Here is a 19536-nt window from a genome sequence, read left to right on the forward strand (position 1 = left end):
TACTTCATGTAATATATATTATTAAAATTCAACGACAAAAAGAAAATTACTTCTGACCGCGTAAATTAAATTTGCGTATAAAAAAACCCGCATAAATACAGTTGTAATTTACGCGTAAAAAAAACCATGTAAAAATACTAACGCGTAAATTCAGGGATTATATAAGTGAAGAATATTTTAAGATATATAAGAGAAATACCTTTATGTATTTCTATTGTAAAATAGTTTTTCATACGGAATTTGCAAGTATTTTTTTTTTATTAATAACTGTACTATATTGCAAACGTGACTATTATTAAAATAGTATTTAATATTTATTTAATCAGCACATATAACTTATTTTAATTTAATTAATTTAGAGTCTTTCAATTTATGGTAAATATATATTTTTTGCGAATGCATGTGATTTACATTTTATATATGCAAAAAATAAACAGAAATCTTTTGTAGGCTACTGCTGAACCGCGGTCAGGGTATATTTAGCAGGGCTAGTATTTTAAAACGTGGGGGGTAGGTCGGATGGATCGTTTTCTCTCCGGGGTTCTAACGGCGCAGCGCTCATAAAGCGTGTGTTTATTTTATTATATGGAAAACTTGCATAGCATTGCCCAGTTTATATTATTTCCACAAACAATAATTGAAATGTGCATTTTGTTCCGCCGCTGCGCCGTTGGAAAATATTTACAGAAAAGCAGAACTAAATAAAATGTACACTACAGGAACAAAATGGCAGAAAAACGTAAAATAAATGAAAATATATTTTTTTTAAATAAATTTGAAACCAATCATTGCCGATACAAATAAAATAATATTGCATTTTTAATAAATTAATAGTTGAAATTATGACTATAGCTTTGTTAAATTATTATTTTTTGTCATCATGGTAACATAATGCATCGTTTTAAACTATTATAAATATAATAAACATTTAGTATACAAAAAAAAACTGGCAACATTGGTAATCAAAATATATATATATATATTTGTAATTTTGTTTATATTTTTATTAATATGCTATATTGCAAATAGTATATTATTTATTTGCTAATGTAGGAGCTTTGAAGATGTTTAAGTACAGTGCAGTGAGGAATGAAGATTGGGTGTGACAGATAGGCTAAGCTTAAGTCTTAATCCAAGAAGGTCTGCCTAGAAACACAAGATTTCCAGAAGGGTTGGATTATGGTGAACCACTACAACGCATTCAGGAGATGACTTATCGCTGATTGTATTGGGGAACGGCTGAAATTCTATAAGGACCTTGGTCAAGGATTTCTGTTAGATTCAGTATTGAGATTTGACCTCTGGTCTAACGACATATAATTGCAAATTACATTGTAACTGTGATATTGTAAATCAATAAATTAACGTAATAATAATAAAGAAAATGTATTATGTATTTGTAGTATATTTAAAAGTATTCAAGTGTTGCTGATTATTGTTTTATAAATTGAAAACTCAACAATATAATTGTTAAAATATAAGTACAATTATTAATTATATATAATTATAAGTTTGATGTACAGGTTCATATTGTTCTAATATTAATATTCGTTACTAAAAAAGTCGATTTAACCGTTTAACTATATTTATATGTATACAAAAAGCTGTATTAAATTATAAGCAAAAGCTGTGTCGTCTCGTCATGGGTAAAAAATATGCAACAATGATGTGTGTCGGGTGCGTTATGAGCTAAACACAAAGAAAGAGCTTTCGAAAGCGGCTGTTATTCAATTATCTCGGCTTTAGAGTTATCCATTTACTAATTTGTTAATGTTTTATTTCGCGCAGATGAAAATAATGTACACACGTAGCGACGATAAAATGCGCAAACGTAACGAAAAACAGAAAGGGCAACGGAGAACGGTTTTCCCATTTGCTCATTAGCGCCGGAAGTGAAATATAGGTGTCGTGTGATATCTTTGATTTATATGAAATCTTAACATACATTACAGCCCGGGGCATTAAATCTTCTACAAAAGCGACGAAAAAAAAAGAAGAATAAAAGAACGGAAAGAGAAAAAGAAACAAAAAATATATAATAAAAGAAGCGCCAGAAATAACGAGTGTATTCTATCCGTCTGCGCGCTGCTTGCTTGCATATGAAAGGAGGAAGTTTCCCTCATTTGCTTTTTTTAAGTTATAATTTAGAACAATGCACGTGAATTTTTTTTAATTAGATCTAGAACATATTGTTAGTTCATGAATGGCCTAGTCGGTGGAGAATAACTTTATTATTTTTGCTACTTTACTCATTTCTTTGTTTCGACGTCAATTAGTTTTAATATTAATTGAAGACATTTTTGCTAGGAACAGCAGTTTAAGGAGCAAGAGTAATGAGAATACTGCTGGGAATTATATACTAACTCCTACAAAAAATATTTGTTTTCTTATTTTTATATAAATGATTATGTTATTGTTTTTATATCTTCTTTCATATAAACAAAACGACCTTATATTTAATTCCTCAAAATACAGAAGTGATATCATCAAATATAAAGAGTTTTTATTGTTTGAAAATTAATAGAAAATGAAGGTACCAAAGTATATTATGTAATTGAATAATGTAAAAGTAATTCTATGCTAATCGTAATTTATTATATACGTGGGGTCTAACAAAAGTTCGCTAAGTTGGCTGGAAAAAAAACAAAATAATAACAATTTTATTGAAATATTTTTAATTTTCATCCTTTTGTAATTTAAGTCAGTAGAGCCAACTTTCAAAACACTCCTCAAAATTTTAACTTCACAATTTTTAAGTAATGATCTCTTCATTGGTACTGAAGACTCTTTACTTCATTTTTTTTATTTTCGGAAAGAGCCAAGGCGTTATGTCGGTAGAATAAGGTGCTGGACGAATTTCATTGATGCCAGATAGCGCAAGAAAGTTGTTGGTTATTTCAGTAGTGTGAGTATTATTGGGCATGATCGTGATGTAAAAAGTAGCGACAAAGTTCCTCTTTTTTCTGGTTTTCCAACAATTTTTTTAAAACTTGCAGTAAGCAAATTTCTGTGTACTACTTAGCAGTTAACCTCTGACCAGTTTCGAGTGAGATAGCAACTATCGCTTTTAATTTTGTCAGTAAAATAATTTTAAGATTTTATCTAATTGTTGATAATTTTCTTTGGGCGAAGAATAAATCAACCAATTGATGTCCTGTTAGTACAACTGTTTTTTTTAATTCGTTTTATATACTTGTCTAAAAATAAATGATAAAACATTATTATCATGACAGTATCTTTAATCTGTAGCTATATTTTGGAACGCGTTACCTTTTATTTAGTATTGTGTATAGCAATATTTTAGTTTTCTTTGTTATTATTGGGCATATAATCGTGAAATATATGAATGGCATCATATAATCATTAGTACTTTTATTTATATATGTATGAATTTTGTGAATAATGATTTCGTGACAGGATACAGATGTAATTGAATACGGAACTATTCAGTAGCTATACAATTGCTACACAGTTGCTTGTTTCCAAGCATTTGTATGCATACAGTATTCAATTTTTACAGAAAATTATTATATAAATGCATACAAAATATTATATTGAATTAAATATGAATTGCGGCAAATTGAAAGGATTTATCACAATCATAAATTGTATGTTGATTTATTTGAATTTCTTTTACATTATTTCACACAATAATAATCAGCTGTTCTTATTTATTTTGATTAATATATATACATTCATAATATAATAAAATGTCGTGTGTTACCATCTAAATTAGTAATAAATAATTATTTTCTAATTGTCTTTTTGCAATACAATTTATTTGAACTTATATAATATGACCATAATAAATATATATTTCCAAATATAATTCAGTAAGTAAATAAAAAAAGTGTAAAAAATGCAACAATATGCAACTATATGAACTCTTATATCTATTATAAAAGGATACTGCTTCTATAATTGTAAACCAAGTCACTTGAATTAATAATAAAAAAATATGAATTCCACAGATGATGATTTGGTATGTTTACAAAAAGTTTATTCATTGATCATTACATATAAGTACACTATAATGTATTATGGGATAAAATTATTCTCAAAATTTGTTGGGATTATATCGATCCTAGGTATTGTGCAGTTCGTGTATATGTGTGTATAGTGTAAGTGTGTGCGCTAGAAGTGGGTCGACTCAACCATCGGATTATTATCTCACTTACCGACTGAGCGGAACTCTATATTTTATTCAGGATATTCTAGATATTTCCAGTTTGCAATTGCTTGTAACTCTCGCAGGACTCTGGCGCTGATTTCGAACGTTCCGCCGCTCCCACTTTGGGGAATATGCATGGCAGTATATATACCATCATTAATTTTATTCTCTCCAACATTGAAAATAGACGGCATACTAAATCCGTGGGGCAATTAAATTTCCTACTGGGAGCATTTTTCAATTACACACGAAATTTATGATTTTATATCTATATACACCTACGAACTTTTTCTGACCTAGAAATGTTCTGAACGCCACATTTATCTTATTTAATTGTGGGTCAACTTAAAAAAGTTTTTTTTTCTATTGTTTCCAGTATATAGTATGTAGTTCAAAAGTGGCTACATATGGTGTAAAATATCGAACATTGTTAATAATTTAATAACATAAAATCCCTCCAAGTTGAGAAACACTGTTATAAATCTTTAATATAAATACTGATTCTTGTATGTATATTTCATGATACAAACTTACATAATTTTATATGTTGACTTAAGCAATAGCTTATATAATACTGTTGTTATATACATTTGAACTTAACGAAATATTTAGATACTATGAAATATTTCTTGAAACAGTTCTTGAAGATGGTGATTTTTTTGTTTATAAGGTGAAATTTTCCTAAGTTGAAAAATACCACTCTTTGTAGTTTGAAATAGAAAGATTTAAGTAAGTGGAATTTTCTACTAATGTTGTTTATAATAAGGTGTAACGCACTATACAGATCTAAATTGTTACATAATGATCCAAACTAAACTATGGTCCAATTAATGCAACCTTCTATTATGTTATTAGTAAACCTTTCTAAATTAAACAACTGTATTATAGATGAAAGTATCATTATGTATTTTTATAATAAAATATATATAAAATGTAGTTTTGACATAATCGCTGTTATGCAACGTAAATATACTTATTTTTTCTGTTCTTTCGTAGAGTTATGTTATTTTAATATAGTATATATGAATATTTCACAAATTACAAATGAAACTGTCAAGCATATTTTCCTTTTTTTATGCCAAGTTCATGCAAAGCTGGAAGCGTTAAATTGAGTAGTTGTGAAAGTGAAGTCTTGCATTGTTGTACGTGCATTATTCTAGACTACTTAAACATAACCGTTGCGTTTTTGGGCGCTGTAGCGTAAACGTGGCTTTATGAAAATTACGAAAAGTAAATTTAGTTTGCTTACACACATACACACTCATGTATTCGTCCACATGTGTGTGATGATAAATTGCCGGTTATATATTTTAAGAGGAAATACGGCGCTATGAAAAATCTCTATCACACATCTCGAAAAACATAATCCTAGCGGAAATATGGAGAATATAAAAACAGAAAAATAAAAGATGGGAAATGGGTTTTTCGGGCGTAAGGGATGGGTATATATGTATATGTGTATGTTTGTGTGTGAGTGTGGGAGGTGCGGATGAAGCAATTCCAGTAGTAAATTGATATGACAGTCGACACGTATAGGGCGTTTATTTCATTTCCGTTTGTTCTGTGCAGGTCACTACGTGCTGGCATGGAAGAGAGGCATCGCCGTCCTATCGGCTGGGAATGTGAAGGTGTCCCCCGATCCTAGGATCAGTTTGGTGAACGGATACAGTTTGGAGATCAAGGAGGCCGGTCCCCAGGATGCAGGCGACTACGTCTGCCAAATTGGCACCCTCGAACCAAGAGAAATCACGCACACGGTGGAAATCTTAGGTGAGTAGCAGCCTGGAGCGGTGATGCCGAAATTATGGTGCAATGTCTAATTAAAATTTAATAAAGGCGGGAAGAGAGCACACAAGCTTAATTGAACAGGGAAACGAGAAAGGGAACAAGAGCGAGCTAGAAGACTTTTCTCTGGAGAGCACTTAAGAACTTTCGGTCGATATGAATTTTTAGAAACTTTGTTCTGTGCATAGTTTATAGGAAATAATTAATGATTTTAATGGAAAGTCCGGGAAATATTGCAATAATACAATAGAAACATTATGTTTAGCTACTGATTCAACTCTAGAATTGTATATTACATATATAAATATATTGGGTTAACAACAAAGTAATTGCCGATTTTCTTGTACAAATGAAATATGATTTTTTTTATATAATTAAGTTTAAACTTTATTCAATAATATTCCATTTTAATCAATAACGTTTTTCCACCTTTCCGTCAACTTCATTATCCACGTTTATAGAACTTCCGGTCTTTATCAGCAAAAAACTGAACTAGATGTAATTTCAGAGCGTTATCATCGTTGAAGGAATTTTTTAAGGCTCTGAATAAATGGTAATCCAATGGCACTAAGTCAGGGCTATTGGTGTGTTACTAATTATGTATGTGGCCTAGCGTTTTCATGGTGGACTACAACACCTTTAAGATTTACCAACTCTGTACAATTGGCGACCATACACATCTGAATGGTTTCTGAGGAAGCTTTTAAAAAAGATTCGATTACACATCGCTTAACCTTTTAACAGATTGTGTTGCATTCTTTCCTTTTCAAAAATAATAAAGTAAAATATGACGAAAATTAACCAACACAAACAACTCTCACAACAAAACTATTTAATTTGATAGAAATCTAAAGTTCACAGCTGACAAATGCCAAAACTATATAATTGTAACATTGACAGAAGTCATTCAAAAGAAACAATACTTCCATCCAAATTTAAAATCGGCAGTTACTTTGTTGCCCAATATGAGAATTAAAAATTATGAAAGCCTTTGCATCTTCAAAATGTTGTAATTAAGGTAATTTTTTTATTTATGTTTCCTACTATATAAGTGAAACCCTTCCACTATTATTACTGATAATTACATTCCTATAATTATGTGCATGTAAATAGTTAATTATACTTATGAAAATGACATGCAGCATTGTTTTGTTATGTGTCACATTTATTATAGATTTATATATAAAATAACATTATATTCATGCTTATAGAGAAGATTAGATTTTAAAATATAATATAAACTTAATTATATATAGACTTTCTCCATTTTGTAAACAGTTTATAAAATAAGAGATAGCAAACTCACCTGAAAAAACCTTGATTAATTTAGTAGGTGTCCATTTTTTCATCAAGAGTTTTGGGGATAATATTACCAACTTAACGTAAACCTTTAAAAACTAAGCTAAACATACAACATTAAAATAATAAAAATAACTGTTTAATTTAGCGCTTCCCAAATTGCCGGTTATTTCAAGTGAGTCGCAATATTCAAAAGCAATTTAAAATTCAGATTATCTCTTATTTTATACAATAGGTATATAGCATGTAAGTGCAATATATTTATCAAAATGACATAATAATATATATATTACAGACGTATTTATTTAAGTGGTTTAACATAACAGAGCATATATGATAATAGTAAAGTTAACTTTAAGAGATAGTCAACTATCGGTTCGGTTTCAACGTATCGAAGTAAAATAGTATAAACTATACCTAATGCTAATCCTTTACCCTTCCTGCATCTCATTAGTGCATCTAATCTATATATTGTCAGTGGAGAAACCGAATACGGGGATGGCACCTATTTATATACGTACTTAAACCAGTCAAATTGGCGCTGAGAGAACAGCGCCACGAAATGAAAAGACGAACGCAAATGCACGTTGTACTAAATCGTTACTCATCTATCAATTGGACTCGTTTTAATTAGGAAGCCCTGGTGATTGGTGGCCCCGCTACTATCTTAGCTTAGACACAAGAATGAACAAAAAAAAACACGAAGAAAGTGTAGCGACCCCTTCGCACGAAGGAGGGTAGTCTCGAATAAATAACTTCCACAAATATTTCCAACTTCTTACTTTTAATCAAGTATTCTTCCTACTGCTCGCGCGCGCCTTCTACTTCTCTTCGGGTTCCCCTTTTCTAGGGATTAGAATTTATAATCCCTATATAGACTTTTTAATGCTGCTTTAATTAATTAGAGCCGGGCTTGTTTATGAAGATGCCCCCGCAATGAAATGTCCATGAAATATGAATATTTAAGACATCCCACTTTCGAATTCGGATATATTATTCCTTGTTTGGATAAATATTATGGAAATTAAACCGCGTCACTAAATAATAAATAACTCGATCGATTCGAACGGTAGTTGGCATTATGTGTGTCAATGGGGGGAACTAATTGATATCCGCTGTATCCATGCGATCGACGTAAATTTTACTCTTGCTCTCTCATATATAATTGTATTTCACTTATCGACTTTCATCTCGTCTGACTGTCGATATTTTCCAGAGAGACTTTCCTCTTAATGCGTCCCAAGATTGCAAGAATTATTTCCGGAAACCCCATTTCCTTTAAGTTACAATTTCTAACGTTAGTCTACAAGTGAATCTTTTGAATCGTTTGTCGTAAAACGGATTTTTAAATATCGTTTTAAAATTTGAAAATCGGTTTATAAATTTAAAAAAATACGCATTTTATATTAAATGATTTCTAAAATAATCACCATTCGAAGAAAAACTATACTGCTCTATTGCTTTTTTTTATATATCGCAGGCTTTAGACAGATTATGTGCTCTATGAAATTAAGAAATTTTTCCAAATTATAAAATAAAATCTGACGACTATTCAAAAAAAAGTTGCATGATGAAAGTTCCAACGTTTCCAATTAGATTCGGGTTACTAGAAGGGAGCGTACTCTGACCTATTCTCTCCCGACAACAAGTAAAATATCTGTTACTACATTCACAATTGACACAACATTAATGTCATCTGACAGTGAACCAAAAGTTACATCACAAAACTTGCAATGTGTATTAAATCAGTTTGAACACTCAAAAAATGGCATCAACGTAATGAAATAAACTCATGTCAGCTCTACAATGAGGAAGGAAACCAGACAGTAATTCTAAATACCAGGAGGATCATCAAAAATAAATTGGCATATATCTGGATAGAAGACTCACCTGGAAGAAACATATATGGATAAAGAGAAAGTAATTAGGTCTGAAATTCACTAAATTATTTTGGCTTCTTGGAAGAAAATCAGTGCTAATGAATTATTGATATACAAATCAATCCTAAAACCATTTTACGTATTTTGAAATCATATTATTATAAGAAATAAACTAAGTGAAATTAAAAATGAAATAAAAATTTCTGCCTTAAAATGACAAATGTATTAAAATTGTTATATACTTTCGTATATGCAGATATAGTCTGAAAATGTTTCTCTAAATAAATTAAATGAATACTATATAATATTATCAATATTTTATAGCGGGAAGGACTTAAGTCGAAATTTCGTTGACCAGATATATTTTGTTTATTTTAATTTATCAGAAATATTCTGTTATTTTTATATCATTTTAAAACTGTATTGTATTTTGAGTTGTTTTTTATTGTCAAGGTTTATCTTTCATTTTATATAATTTTTTTGTTAGTTTTGACCAATAAATTATAATTGTATATAGTATCGATTCATCAGTTACATATAATTAATCAGTACTAAAATTTATTGCATAATTTGCATAAGTTAAATTGATTGATTCAGTTAGAAGAAACGCTTTATACATAATTAGTAATAATATTATATATTTCACTGATCAAATATTAAACGTAGTCTGCGATAGTAGTTAGACTAATAGGGAATATTAACTGCAGGAAATGTGGGTGGTAAATTTGCGAGCGAATTAACACTAAAATGAATCAATGCGTTAGCGAGCGGCGGTTGGCACATATGAACTTAACGACAGCAAGCGCTGCCAGCATTTTGGAATGTTTGCATTTGGGCACAAAAAGAATATATAGATCAACTCACGTTGAGCAATTATAAAGTTTTAAAGTGCAGAATTTATATTTCCGCAACTAAGCGTTCTTTCGACAAAAATAAACAATTATAAGCAGTTGCTTTTAATACCAATGTTTATTTTTGAGTTCGGTTCATCATTTTTTATATGGGTCGTTGATTTTGCCATTGTTAGGAAATAGGGGAAAATGCGTATCTATTTTTTTATCCTTTTTGTATGTATTTTTTTAAGACGGTGTTCCGCTCGAGTTTCCTTTCACTCGCTTTCAGACGCCAACCTCTCAACCTACCCTAGTAGTTTTCTTTCACTAGATAGTATTTTTCTTTGGCGCAAAAGTATTCTGAGGAACCATTTAAGTGTAAATAAACAAGTTGCAGCAATAAATGAAGTGCTTACAAATGAATTAAGCACTTGATAAACACGATTGCAAAATAATTTTGATCTGATCTAAATCGTCGTTTTATTTTTAAATATACATTTGATTACTGACTATAAGGTAATATATTTAAAAATTACCAATGATGAAATTATATGGGTATGTGAATGTTACATGCAATAAGTTGGTGGATGTGCCGGGTATTTAACAAAGGTATAATGAAACCGCCATTAAAATTTTTGCGTACTCACAATCGTGCACATGGGATAACATTTCAACCTAACGATTGTAACCTACCTATATAGCTTACACGTGCTAATTGAATCTATAAAATTGAATAAGGCAGTACATTGGTTGCCTAATTCCTCCGTTTAATTTAATATAAACAATTTTTTTTAGTTCTATTACCAATATCTACATTTTTTATAGTAGTATAAAATAAGTATTTTTTTATTGATATAAAAATTGAAGGACTTCTTATTTATTACATTTCAAAGACTGTAGCATATGACAACAAAATAATAATAAAATGTACAAATCTTTGCAAAAAAAACTACTTTACTTTAGAATTAGCAATTTCATTTGATTGTATTTTAAAATGAGAAAAACATGTATTATAAGATACAAATAGATTATTCCTAATGTGATTACTTGTTGGCGGAATACTACTATTAGTAGTGGTAAGCTTTATGTAAGCCCCATATAATGTGTATATCTGTATGTGTATAGTCAGAAATGTTATCACATAATAATTTATATTAGCTTATTATATATTAATTTCTTTATTTATATTACTATATTTTTTAGATATATTTAAGTCTTTTAGAAAATTAAATAATAATAGTACTTATTGTAATAATATCAAAAAGTCAAAAGAACGCAGCTAGGTCGCGGTTAGCATTTTTAAATTTAGATTTTGCTGGAACACTCTATATAATTAAATAATTGATATTATGTATAGAAGCTGTTAACGTATACAGAATTGCATATTCATAAAGAGAAATCCGCAATTAGTTTGTTTGTTTACTTAGATAATTTGATTCGAACCGAAATATGTGCGTCAACGTTGGTATAATGTGAGAAATATTTATTGGTCGCGACCTGCGAAATATATAAATTATAATCGTAATTTATTGTGACCGAATAAAATACATTTCTGTTGCGGTGATGCGGGGGACACGGGTCGGTTTGCTGCTGTTGCTACAGAAAAAAAACAACATTCACCATCGGCCATAATAAATGGCTTATTTTAATATAATGTATCATTTTCGAAACGCTTTTGTGTAACGCTATTGCTATACAATGAAACAATAAATCTGGACTTGGTCGAATGAATTTCAATATATGCATACATGGCGGTCTACAAAACGCGCCATTTAAAAATAAATGCATTCAACATTTGCCGTTTAATAAATAGTTTATTGAAATAAGAGTGCGGAAAAGTATTGCTTGCTTGATTTTGCTGGTGCTGTTATGTTGTACTAGTAGTTGGTTGGTTGGTTGGAGGTAAAAATGTAACATTTCATAGGCGACCGAACTTTCGACGGGGGGTGAATCGGTTGTATATAATATCACATCACAACCCGGCGCACACCATCAAAGCGGATCGTCACCCACCCAACCAAAGCTGTCTTTTGATATTTACCCAGTTTCATGTGTGGATATGCAAAACAGCTGTATTTATTAACTACAAATAGCCGAGTTTATAAGAGCAGACCTAATTTATAAGCAGCAAAAAATAAGCCGTATATCGTATACACGAGAACAGACAGACCAACATTATGTGGCTATGTCGTGGAACGTAAACTCAATAACGCTTAAATATTTCCATATCAAGTAATGCTCATGTTCATTATGATCATAAGACATAAAGACGTTACACGCAAATGTTTCAACTAATAAGACAAAAATCTAGATTATAATTATGACAAAATTCAATCTTCAATTTTGTCATAATCATAATCTAGATTTTATATACAATTATTAAATAATAATATTAATGAAATTTAAATTTAAACAGAAAAACACATAATGTTATAACACAAAGCAATACTACTACCAAAGTTATAATAAGTTATAATAATAGAAAGACATCAAAATCATCCTGCTATAAACAATAACCTGTTGCAATGGTTCTTGCATTTTTTTAATTCATTTGTTGTAATAATTCATATAATATCATGTTTGTTGCATTAAGTATTGTTTTTGATATATGATTTCTAAAAGCTTAAATTTAATGCAATTATATGCAAAAGTATCATATAACTCATATATCATATATATCTTACTTAAAAATTGAGAATTACATATTTTCTACACCGCAAGTTATATTCAAATTTTACGTCTATAATTATATTTTTATGGTTTCACAAAATTTCTGCAAAGCGTGTCGAAAGCTCATTTTGAAACCCAATTTTTGTATCGCAGTATAACTGATTTCAACTAAACACGAAAAGATACTGCATCAAAAATGATACGAAAATTCTTAGAGTTGCGACATTGTTGGTAAACTTTGGAGTTTGATAGATAATTGTAATAAAGTAGAACTTCTTTTCGAGAATTTATAAAAAAAATCTAATCCTACATTTTTTTTACCATTAGCATTCTGTTGTTTGCTACCAGAATTGTTCGTTAACTGGTCATTGTTTTAAGAAGCAGCGGCCTAAACTTCATAACGCCGCTAGCGTTAGCTCCCAAAATGAAAGTCAATCGATCGATTGTTGTTCGTTATCCGATTTGTTTGCAATCTGTATAACAATTGTTGAATAAAATGTTAATACAGTAAACGCGAACTCAAATAACACTATTTTTTTGAAGAATGCAAATATAAGAAATTGTTTATTGAATTCTCTACAGAGAATTGGCAAAATATAAAATATTTTTTAAAGATATTCTATATTTGTATATTTTTAATAATACAATAATATAATAACAAAAAATATATTAAACTACTGCAAATGGCTATTTACCAAAGGTCTTTCTGCCCTTGTATTTGTATTTTGCATTAATATTCAATTCAAGTAAGTTTCCATGACTAGTAATTAAACTATGTTTTTATAAAGGAAAACAAAATGTACTGAAAAGAACAGAGAAAATGATAAAAAGAGCATAGTAAGCGAATAAAAAGCAGGCGAGCGTCATTTTATACTCGAGTCCTTACGTGGCCGTGTACTTGTTCTCACCCGAAAAGGAAATAAACTCTGAAAGTTTTTTTTATTATATCTTTCGTATTACGTTTACGTATTATGATCCATGTCACTGTTTTCTGAATTAATAATAAGGGCATGTGAATATGGTGTATGTGCGGGTTTAGATCAATTATTACGGAGCCTTTTATTAAATTTTAAAGTCTGTCGGGTTTAATAAGGGCATTGTCATGCTGTCCTTAGTAAGTCCCTTCGGTCAGGAGAGCTTAGGCCTTCGTCAGTTAAAAAATTTATAATCACCATATGGAACACAGGATTTGTTCGTAAATCAATTATTATCCGTAGTGGCAAAGTTTCAATATTTTATTTCAGTTTGTATATAATTTGTTTACCGCGTGAATAATTATGTTATTATGTATAAGTGCTATTTAATGTTTTGCTAGTAGCAGCTGCAAATGGTGTTTCTTTTTAAACGTCGACTAAGTTTGAATTCATTTATTTATTTACCTTTTATAATATTAATAGATTCGCTTATTGTAATGGAGTAGGTTAGTTACGGTAAGTGACGACGCAATACTTTTCACAGTTTACATGTATTTTTTATCAGCTTCTTTAAGTTCGCCCATATGTTTTAAGAACAGTGAAAGCTTCGAACCTTTCCTCTTATGCTCTCTAAGTACAACATATATTATCTTCTATGGTGTTTTCTCTATAAAAATATAATAATTAACAATGGTCTTTCAGATTTGTAATTAACATATTTTAAATTAAAACCTAATGAAACAAAAATATCTTAAATCACTAAAATGTTTAATAAATAGATTTAAAATAAGAATCAATATACATACATTTTCATTGATATTATGATCTCAATTTCAATTTCCTCAGTGTTTACTTTGTATCTTCTTATTGATCGATCGAACCACAATGTAAGATTTCTCTTTCTATTCAATCACGCAAAAATAGGGAAAATGTGACTGTTTACATACTATAATAAATATATCAATTTAAAATCCATTTCAATATTCAATACTTTTTATTCCGAAGCTGAAAAAAAAAATTATTTTTATTAATAATGTATTTCCTATCATTGTTTCATAACGTTCAGATCGCATGCCAAAAGAAGTACAGCTTTTCGGGACGTCTAAAGTAAATTTTACATATATACAAAATGACACTCCGAGATTTTTCATGGATTTATCTGAAGGAACATTTTACAATATTATATTATATATTTTATATGGATCACATCAAAGAAATTATTTTTGATCCAAGAAAATGTTGTGTCAGAAAAGAATTGTTTTATATTAATAAACTGAACATTATTTTCTTACAAGTTTTTCAAACATTGTAAGTCATGGCACACTAGAATAAAAAGTAAATACTAGAATTATTATGTTTTAATTTTTTATATGTATATTTGGAGTACATTTAATTAATGATCCATAAAAAAACTTTGTGGCACACCTAATATCCTCTCACGGAGGTTTAAAATCACTATTTATTCTCAGATAATAAATAAATGATTATTTTTATTTAATCATAACACTTTATTATGAAGTTGCTGAACATAGAAGTCTATAACCTTTGTGTAAAATAAGCTGAATTCGATTGTCAGACGATTCTATATATTTTTTTGGCTGCAGTGGCCGTAAAATAATATTTGAAAAATCGTATCGGGTGGCGAAAGACCAACAGCGTGAGGGCCGAAAAGGGATTGGCAATGCCCCGGAGGCAACGAAACGCGTTGAGAGGTTTCTCTTCTTTCGACACATTTTTATTTCGTTTTTCGTGTCCATAATTAAATTGGACGCACTTCCCGCACAATTGCCCGCTCATAGGGAAAAGTATACAAGAACACACGGCAAATAATTTAATTACCTTTCCTCTATATGTTTCTCTTTTCATCTGTCTCGTTCGCTCCCTTAGTCCCGCATTCGACGGAAAGCCCTACGTTCGCCAGGGGACCCTTTCAGAAATTGGGTACAAATTATCCCATTATTATGACCAATTTCCGAAATTCTGACTCTTCCCTAATTTTATTACCTCACTTAATAGCTGTCATTTTCGATTAACGTTTTAATTGCAATATCTGAAATTGTCAGAAAAAAAAATTTTCTTTCTGATTTTTTTTTAATGATTTTTATTATTATCAAATTATTTTAATAGGTAAATTTTTGACGATGTTTAAAATGACGTGGAATTACTTATTTAGAATGATTTTCTAATGTATACGTTTGAGAGATTAAGTTTAAAGAACACACTCGCACAAATGTAATTATAAATGTGACAAAGTTAACGAGGTATGGATGTGTTTCTTGTTATGGTTTACTGAATAGGGAGGGAGTTATGTAGGAAAAGGGAACCTGGGAATTTGAGTACGGTTAATGATCCATTTTGTTCCGGATATACTCAATCCGATACACATGAATTCAACTGATCATGGATTGATTGATCAGATGACAGCGGATTAAACTAATAATTCCAGGAGGCATTCTAATTCAAACCCGTTTCGTACGCCCTATTTATTAGAATTATACATTAAACTGTACACATTCAATGTATATTATGTACAATAATTATAAGTTTATATATAATGATTACATTTTAATAATACAATAAGAATAAAAATACAAATATATTTTATAATCATTGGAATATAACTTTCCTCCCTTCTAAAGTATAATCAAATAGAGTGAGTGATCGGTTAACTAACATAATTGCTTCAAGATTATATTCGCTATCCAAATTATTCATTTACCGATCATCACCACTAGCGTTAACTCTCAAAAGTAACGTCAAACCGTAAGGTAATCCGTTTATCCAAACATGTGCTCGCTGTCCGAATAAAAAAAAGTTTATAACAAACCAATATTTTTCAATTTAATTATGTTTGTATTCACACTTCTGCAATTCCCACTTAATATATGATATCTGTAACCTAGTATTTGCTTTATCACGAAATGCATAAAAAATGCAAATTCTTTGAAAACGGCACTTTCAAGTAGAAATAATATATATAGTTAAAGGAAATGGAGGAATTTTCTTTCAAAAGGTGTAATGAACGAACGTCGAGATTTATAGAAAAAAATAATACAGCATGGATTCAAAATACGAAATTAGTTTATGAATTATTTTGAAACCTGATATAAAATATTATATAGTGAATGTTTTGTAAGATCATTTAGGGAATGGGTATAGCCATGGAAATATTTTATTTGTTGGAGGTATGAAAAAGCTTGTATGCATACATATAAAAATCTATAATTCACTGTATAATTAATTAAATAAGAGTTATATTACTTTATTAGCTTTATACTATATTAATTAAGTTATTGAGATAATATTTTTATGTCTGATTTTTATGTATCAGATTTATTATATATTAATAGAATTGTTTAATCATCTCAATAAAAATTAAATAAAATAAGATATAACTATCAAAGTTTATAAAGTAGATGTGTCAAAACTGCGTCAATTGCACGAGTAATAATTTTCCTGCAACATTTTATAATAGTTTTTTTTCTGTTTTTGAACGGTGGATAAAAATGATTACAAATCTGGTTTACCATTATCAGATTGATTCGTTTTTACAAAATCTAAATCTGCACATTTCTAAATATATATCTACTACATTAGTATTCAGGGGTGGATTTCGAATTTATATTTTATGATATTTTTTGTACGTTGTTTTCGTAATCCATGTAGATAATGACAGACATAATAATGAATTGTCGATAGTTGTATTTACAGTATAAGTGGGAATTTATAGTTGTGTAGAATGCGTTTATATATCGGAATTCGTGTCACAATTCGTTCTCGTAATGGCTCGTTCAAAAACATATTCATAATCGGATATTTTGGCAGGGTTTCAACAGCACTATTCCGAAGCTCTCTTACTCCTTCTCTAACCCACTCTAACCTACCCAAACCGCACACACTGCCGCCAACTTTACGGAATGAACTGTTGCCAACGTTGAGTTCAAACTACGGTTTATACATATCATATCGTTATCTCTAACGATTATCGACGCAATAAAATGATAAAGAAGATAGATTTGGACGTTTCGGGTGGCTGAGATCCACCCGGAATGCCGTTTGTCCTTTTACTATTCGTTACGGTCGAGATGAAACCAGGGCAGGCCAAGCCAGGACGACTCGACTCGTCCCCCCACAACTTAACATAATTAAATTCGGGACGCGTGTAATCAATGGCACCCGAATCCCTGGATCCGATTTCTCCGGGTTTACATAAAACTGCCATTCAATGCGATATATGTGTATATAACGTGGGCCACGGATATCAAATCAATATAAATTGGGACAACGGGAGGAAACGAGAAATATATCTCCTCTATATATATATATGAAAGTATTTTTTATTGTAAGGGCCTCGACAAAAAATAGAAATGTGTATATTGTCACAATTTGCTGTAAATAAAACAAAAAGCAGTTTCACAATTCACGAGCCATTGTAAAAAAAAGAATGCACTTGGATTTGGAAAAAAAATCGATGAAGGGGATTAAACAAAAAAAATGTAGGCCGGCCGTTATTTGACAAGTGTCTCTCAAAAGTGTCGTTGATTTGACAAACTCATGGAAAAGTAATATACTCGTAGTTATTTGCTACATACTCGAACTCTTTCTTGTACATGTGCTCGTTCTTCAAATCGATTTTATAAATTGCTTGGAAGGTGCAACCTTCAGCTTCCTACTAAAAAATACTTTCTAACTAGTACTTCTACCTCAGTGGAGAAACTTGCAAAGATTTAATATTGTTAAATATAAAAAGTCAATAAATATATATAGAAAAGTACATAATCATTCACTAATACTACTTCATAATTAAATTTAACTTACGATGTTCGTCTTTTTACATCATTATTATCATCCGAACGATGTGAACTTATTTTTTAAATCTGTTTATCTAAAATATAATAATATTAATTATTTGGTTTTCTTCAATCATAAACAACAACGAAACATAAACCAAATCTGATAACTGAAGTAATACTTTAATTCAATTGTTAATTAGACAGCTGCAAGATATTTATAATTTAAAATATAATTAAATGAAATAGCTACAAAGAAACTCTTCTTCAAATTTTACGTTAAATGGGTTTGTTTTCAAGAAGGTTTCGGAAGCATACCCTTATTTGTCTAGTAATTGCTTTTGGTAGGTGTTATTTAACTTAGTCCCATGCTGGTGTACTGAGCAGACAATACAGAAATAATAATAAAATATCTAGATTATAATGTATGCTTAAGAAATAATAATATACATTATTAAAGATTATTATTGTACAAAATAATAATAATATAAAAGATCGCAGTGCTGGGAACGGCCCACATCCTACGAAAGGTCTTATCTATCGGCCAATGAACGCCATAGGGCCCAGATAGGGCCCCGGCAAAGAAGAGCAACTGGCACGAAAATGCCAAGTCACAAATAAATAAAATAATAATAATGTTTATTGCATCAGTCGTTCAAAGAAATATATACAGTAATAAAAGTTACAAAAAAGTATAATTTCAATAATAAGTTAACTGATACAAAATGCCGAAATTTAATTATATAACAATTACGCCAGTAAAATACGTATTATCCAATTTACCATGGTTCGGGTTAACCGTCATCGTAGTCGACTTAGTTTTTATTTAATAAGATAAACAAAATAATTGGCTCTGCAAATCTGCCGTTTAGTAAATAATTTTGCAAGGAAACCAATAAAAAATGCAGATTACTTTTTAAAATGATTAAAAATGTGTTTTTGTATATTAAAACATATATATTAAGTTAATTTTAAAATGCAATATAGATTAAATTATTAAAAATAAATATATATAAATAATATAACTATAGATATATATTTAGTGTTTTTAAATGAGGGTTCTAAAAAGTCAATTATAGGGGTAATAATGTTAGATTAACAATTTACGGTCGGTTGTAGCTTATATACTTTAAGAGGCACACACGGACGCTCGGATATTATGGAAGAAGCAATAGCGATAAAGATCCCCTTTTA

The 19536-nt window shown here is 29.9% G+C and overlaps 1 protein-coding gene across 1 annotated transcript in view; it reads left to right on the plus strand.

Annotated features, from left to right (window-relative positions):
* LOC108557354 (neuronal growth regulator 1-like) overlaps positions 1 to 19536 on the plus strand; it is a gene marked incomplete at its 5' end in the record, with an annotated part of 54148 nt that overhangs the window by 10208 nt on the left and 24404 nt on the right. The window contains one exon of the mRNA XM_017913833.1: positions 5741 to 5941. Within this exon, the coding sequence (XP_017769322.1) occupies positions 5741 to 5941 (201 nt within the window). The remainder of the gene's footprint in view (positions 1 to 5740; positions 5942 to 19536) is intronic.

The sequence above is a fragment of the Nicrophorus vespilloides genome, unplaced genomic scaffold (genome assembly GCF_001412225.1).
Source record: "Nicrophorus vespilloides isolate i.1.1-1 unplaced genomic scaffold, Nicve_v1.0, whole genome shotgun sequence".
Lineage (NCBI taxonomy): Eukaryota > Metazoa > Arthropoda > Insecta > Coleoptera > Silphidae > Nicrophorus > Nicrophorus vespilloides.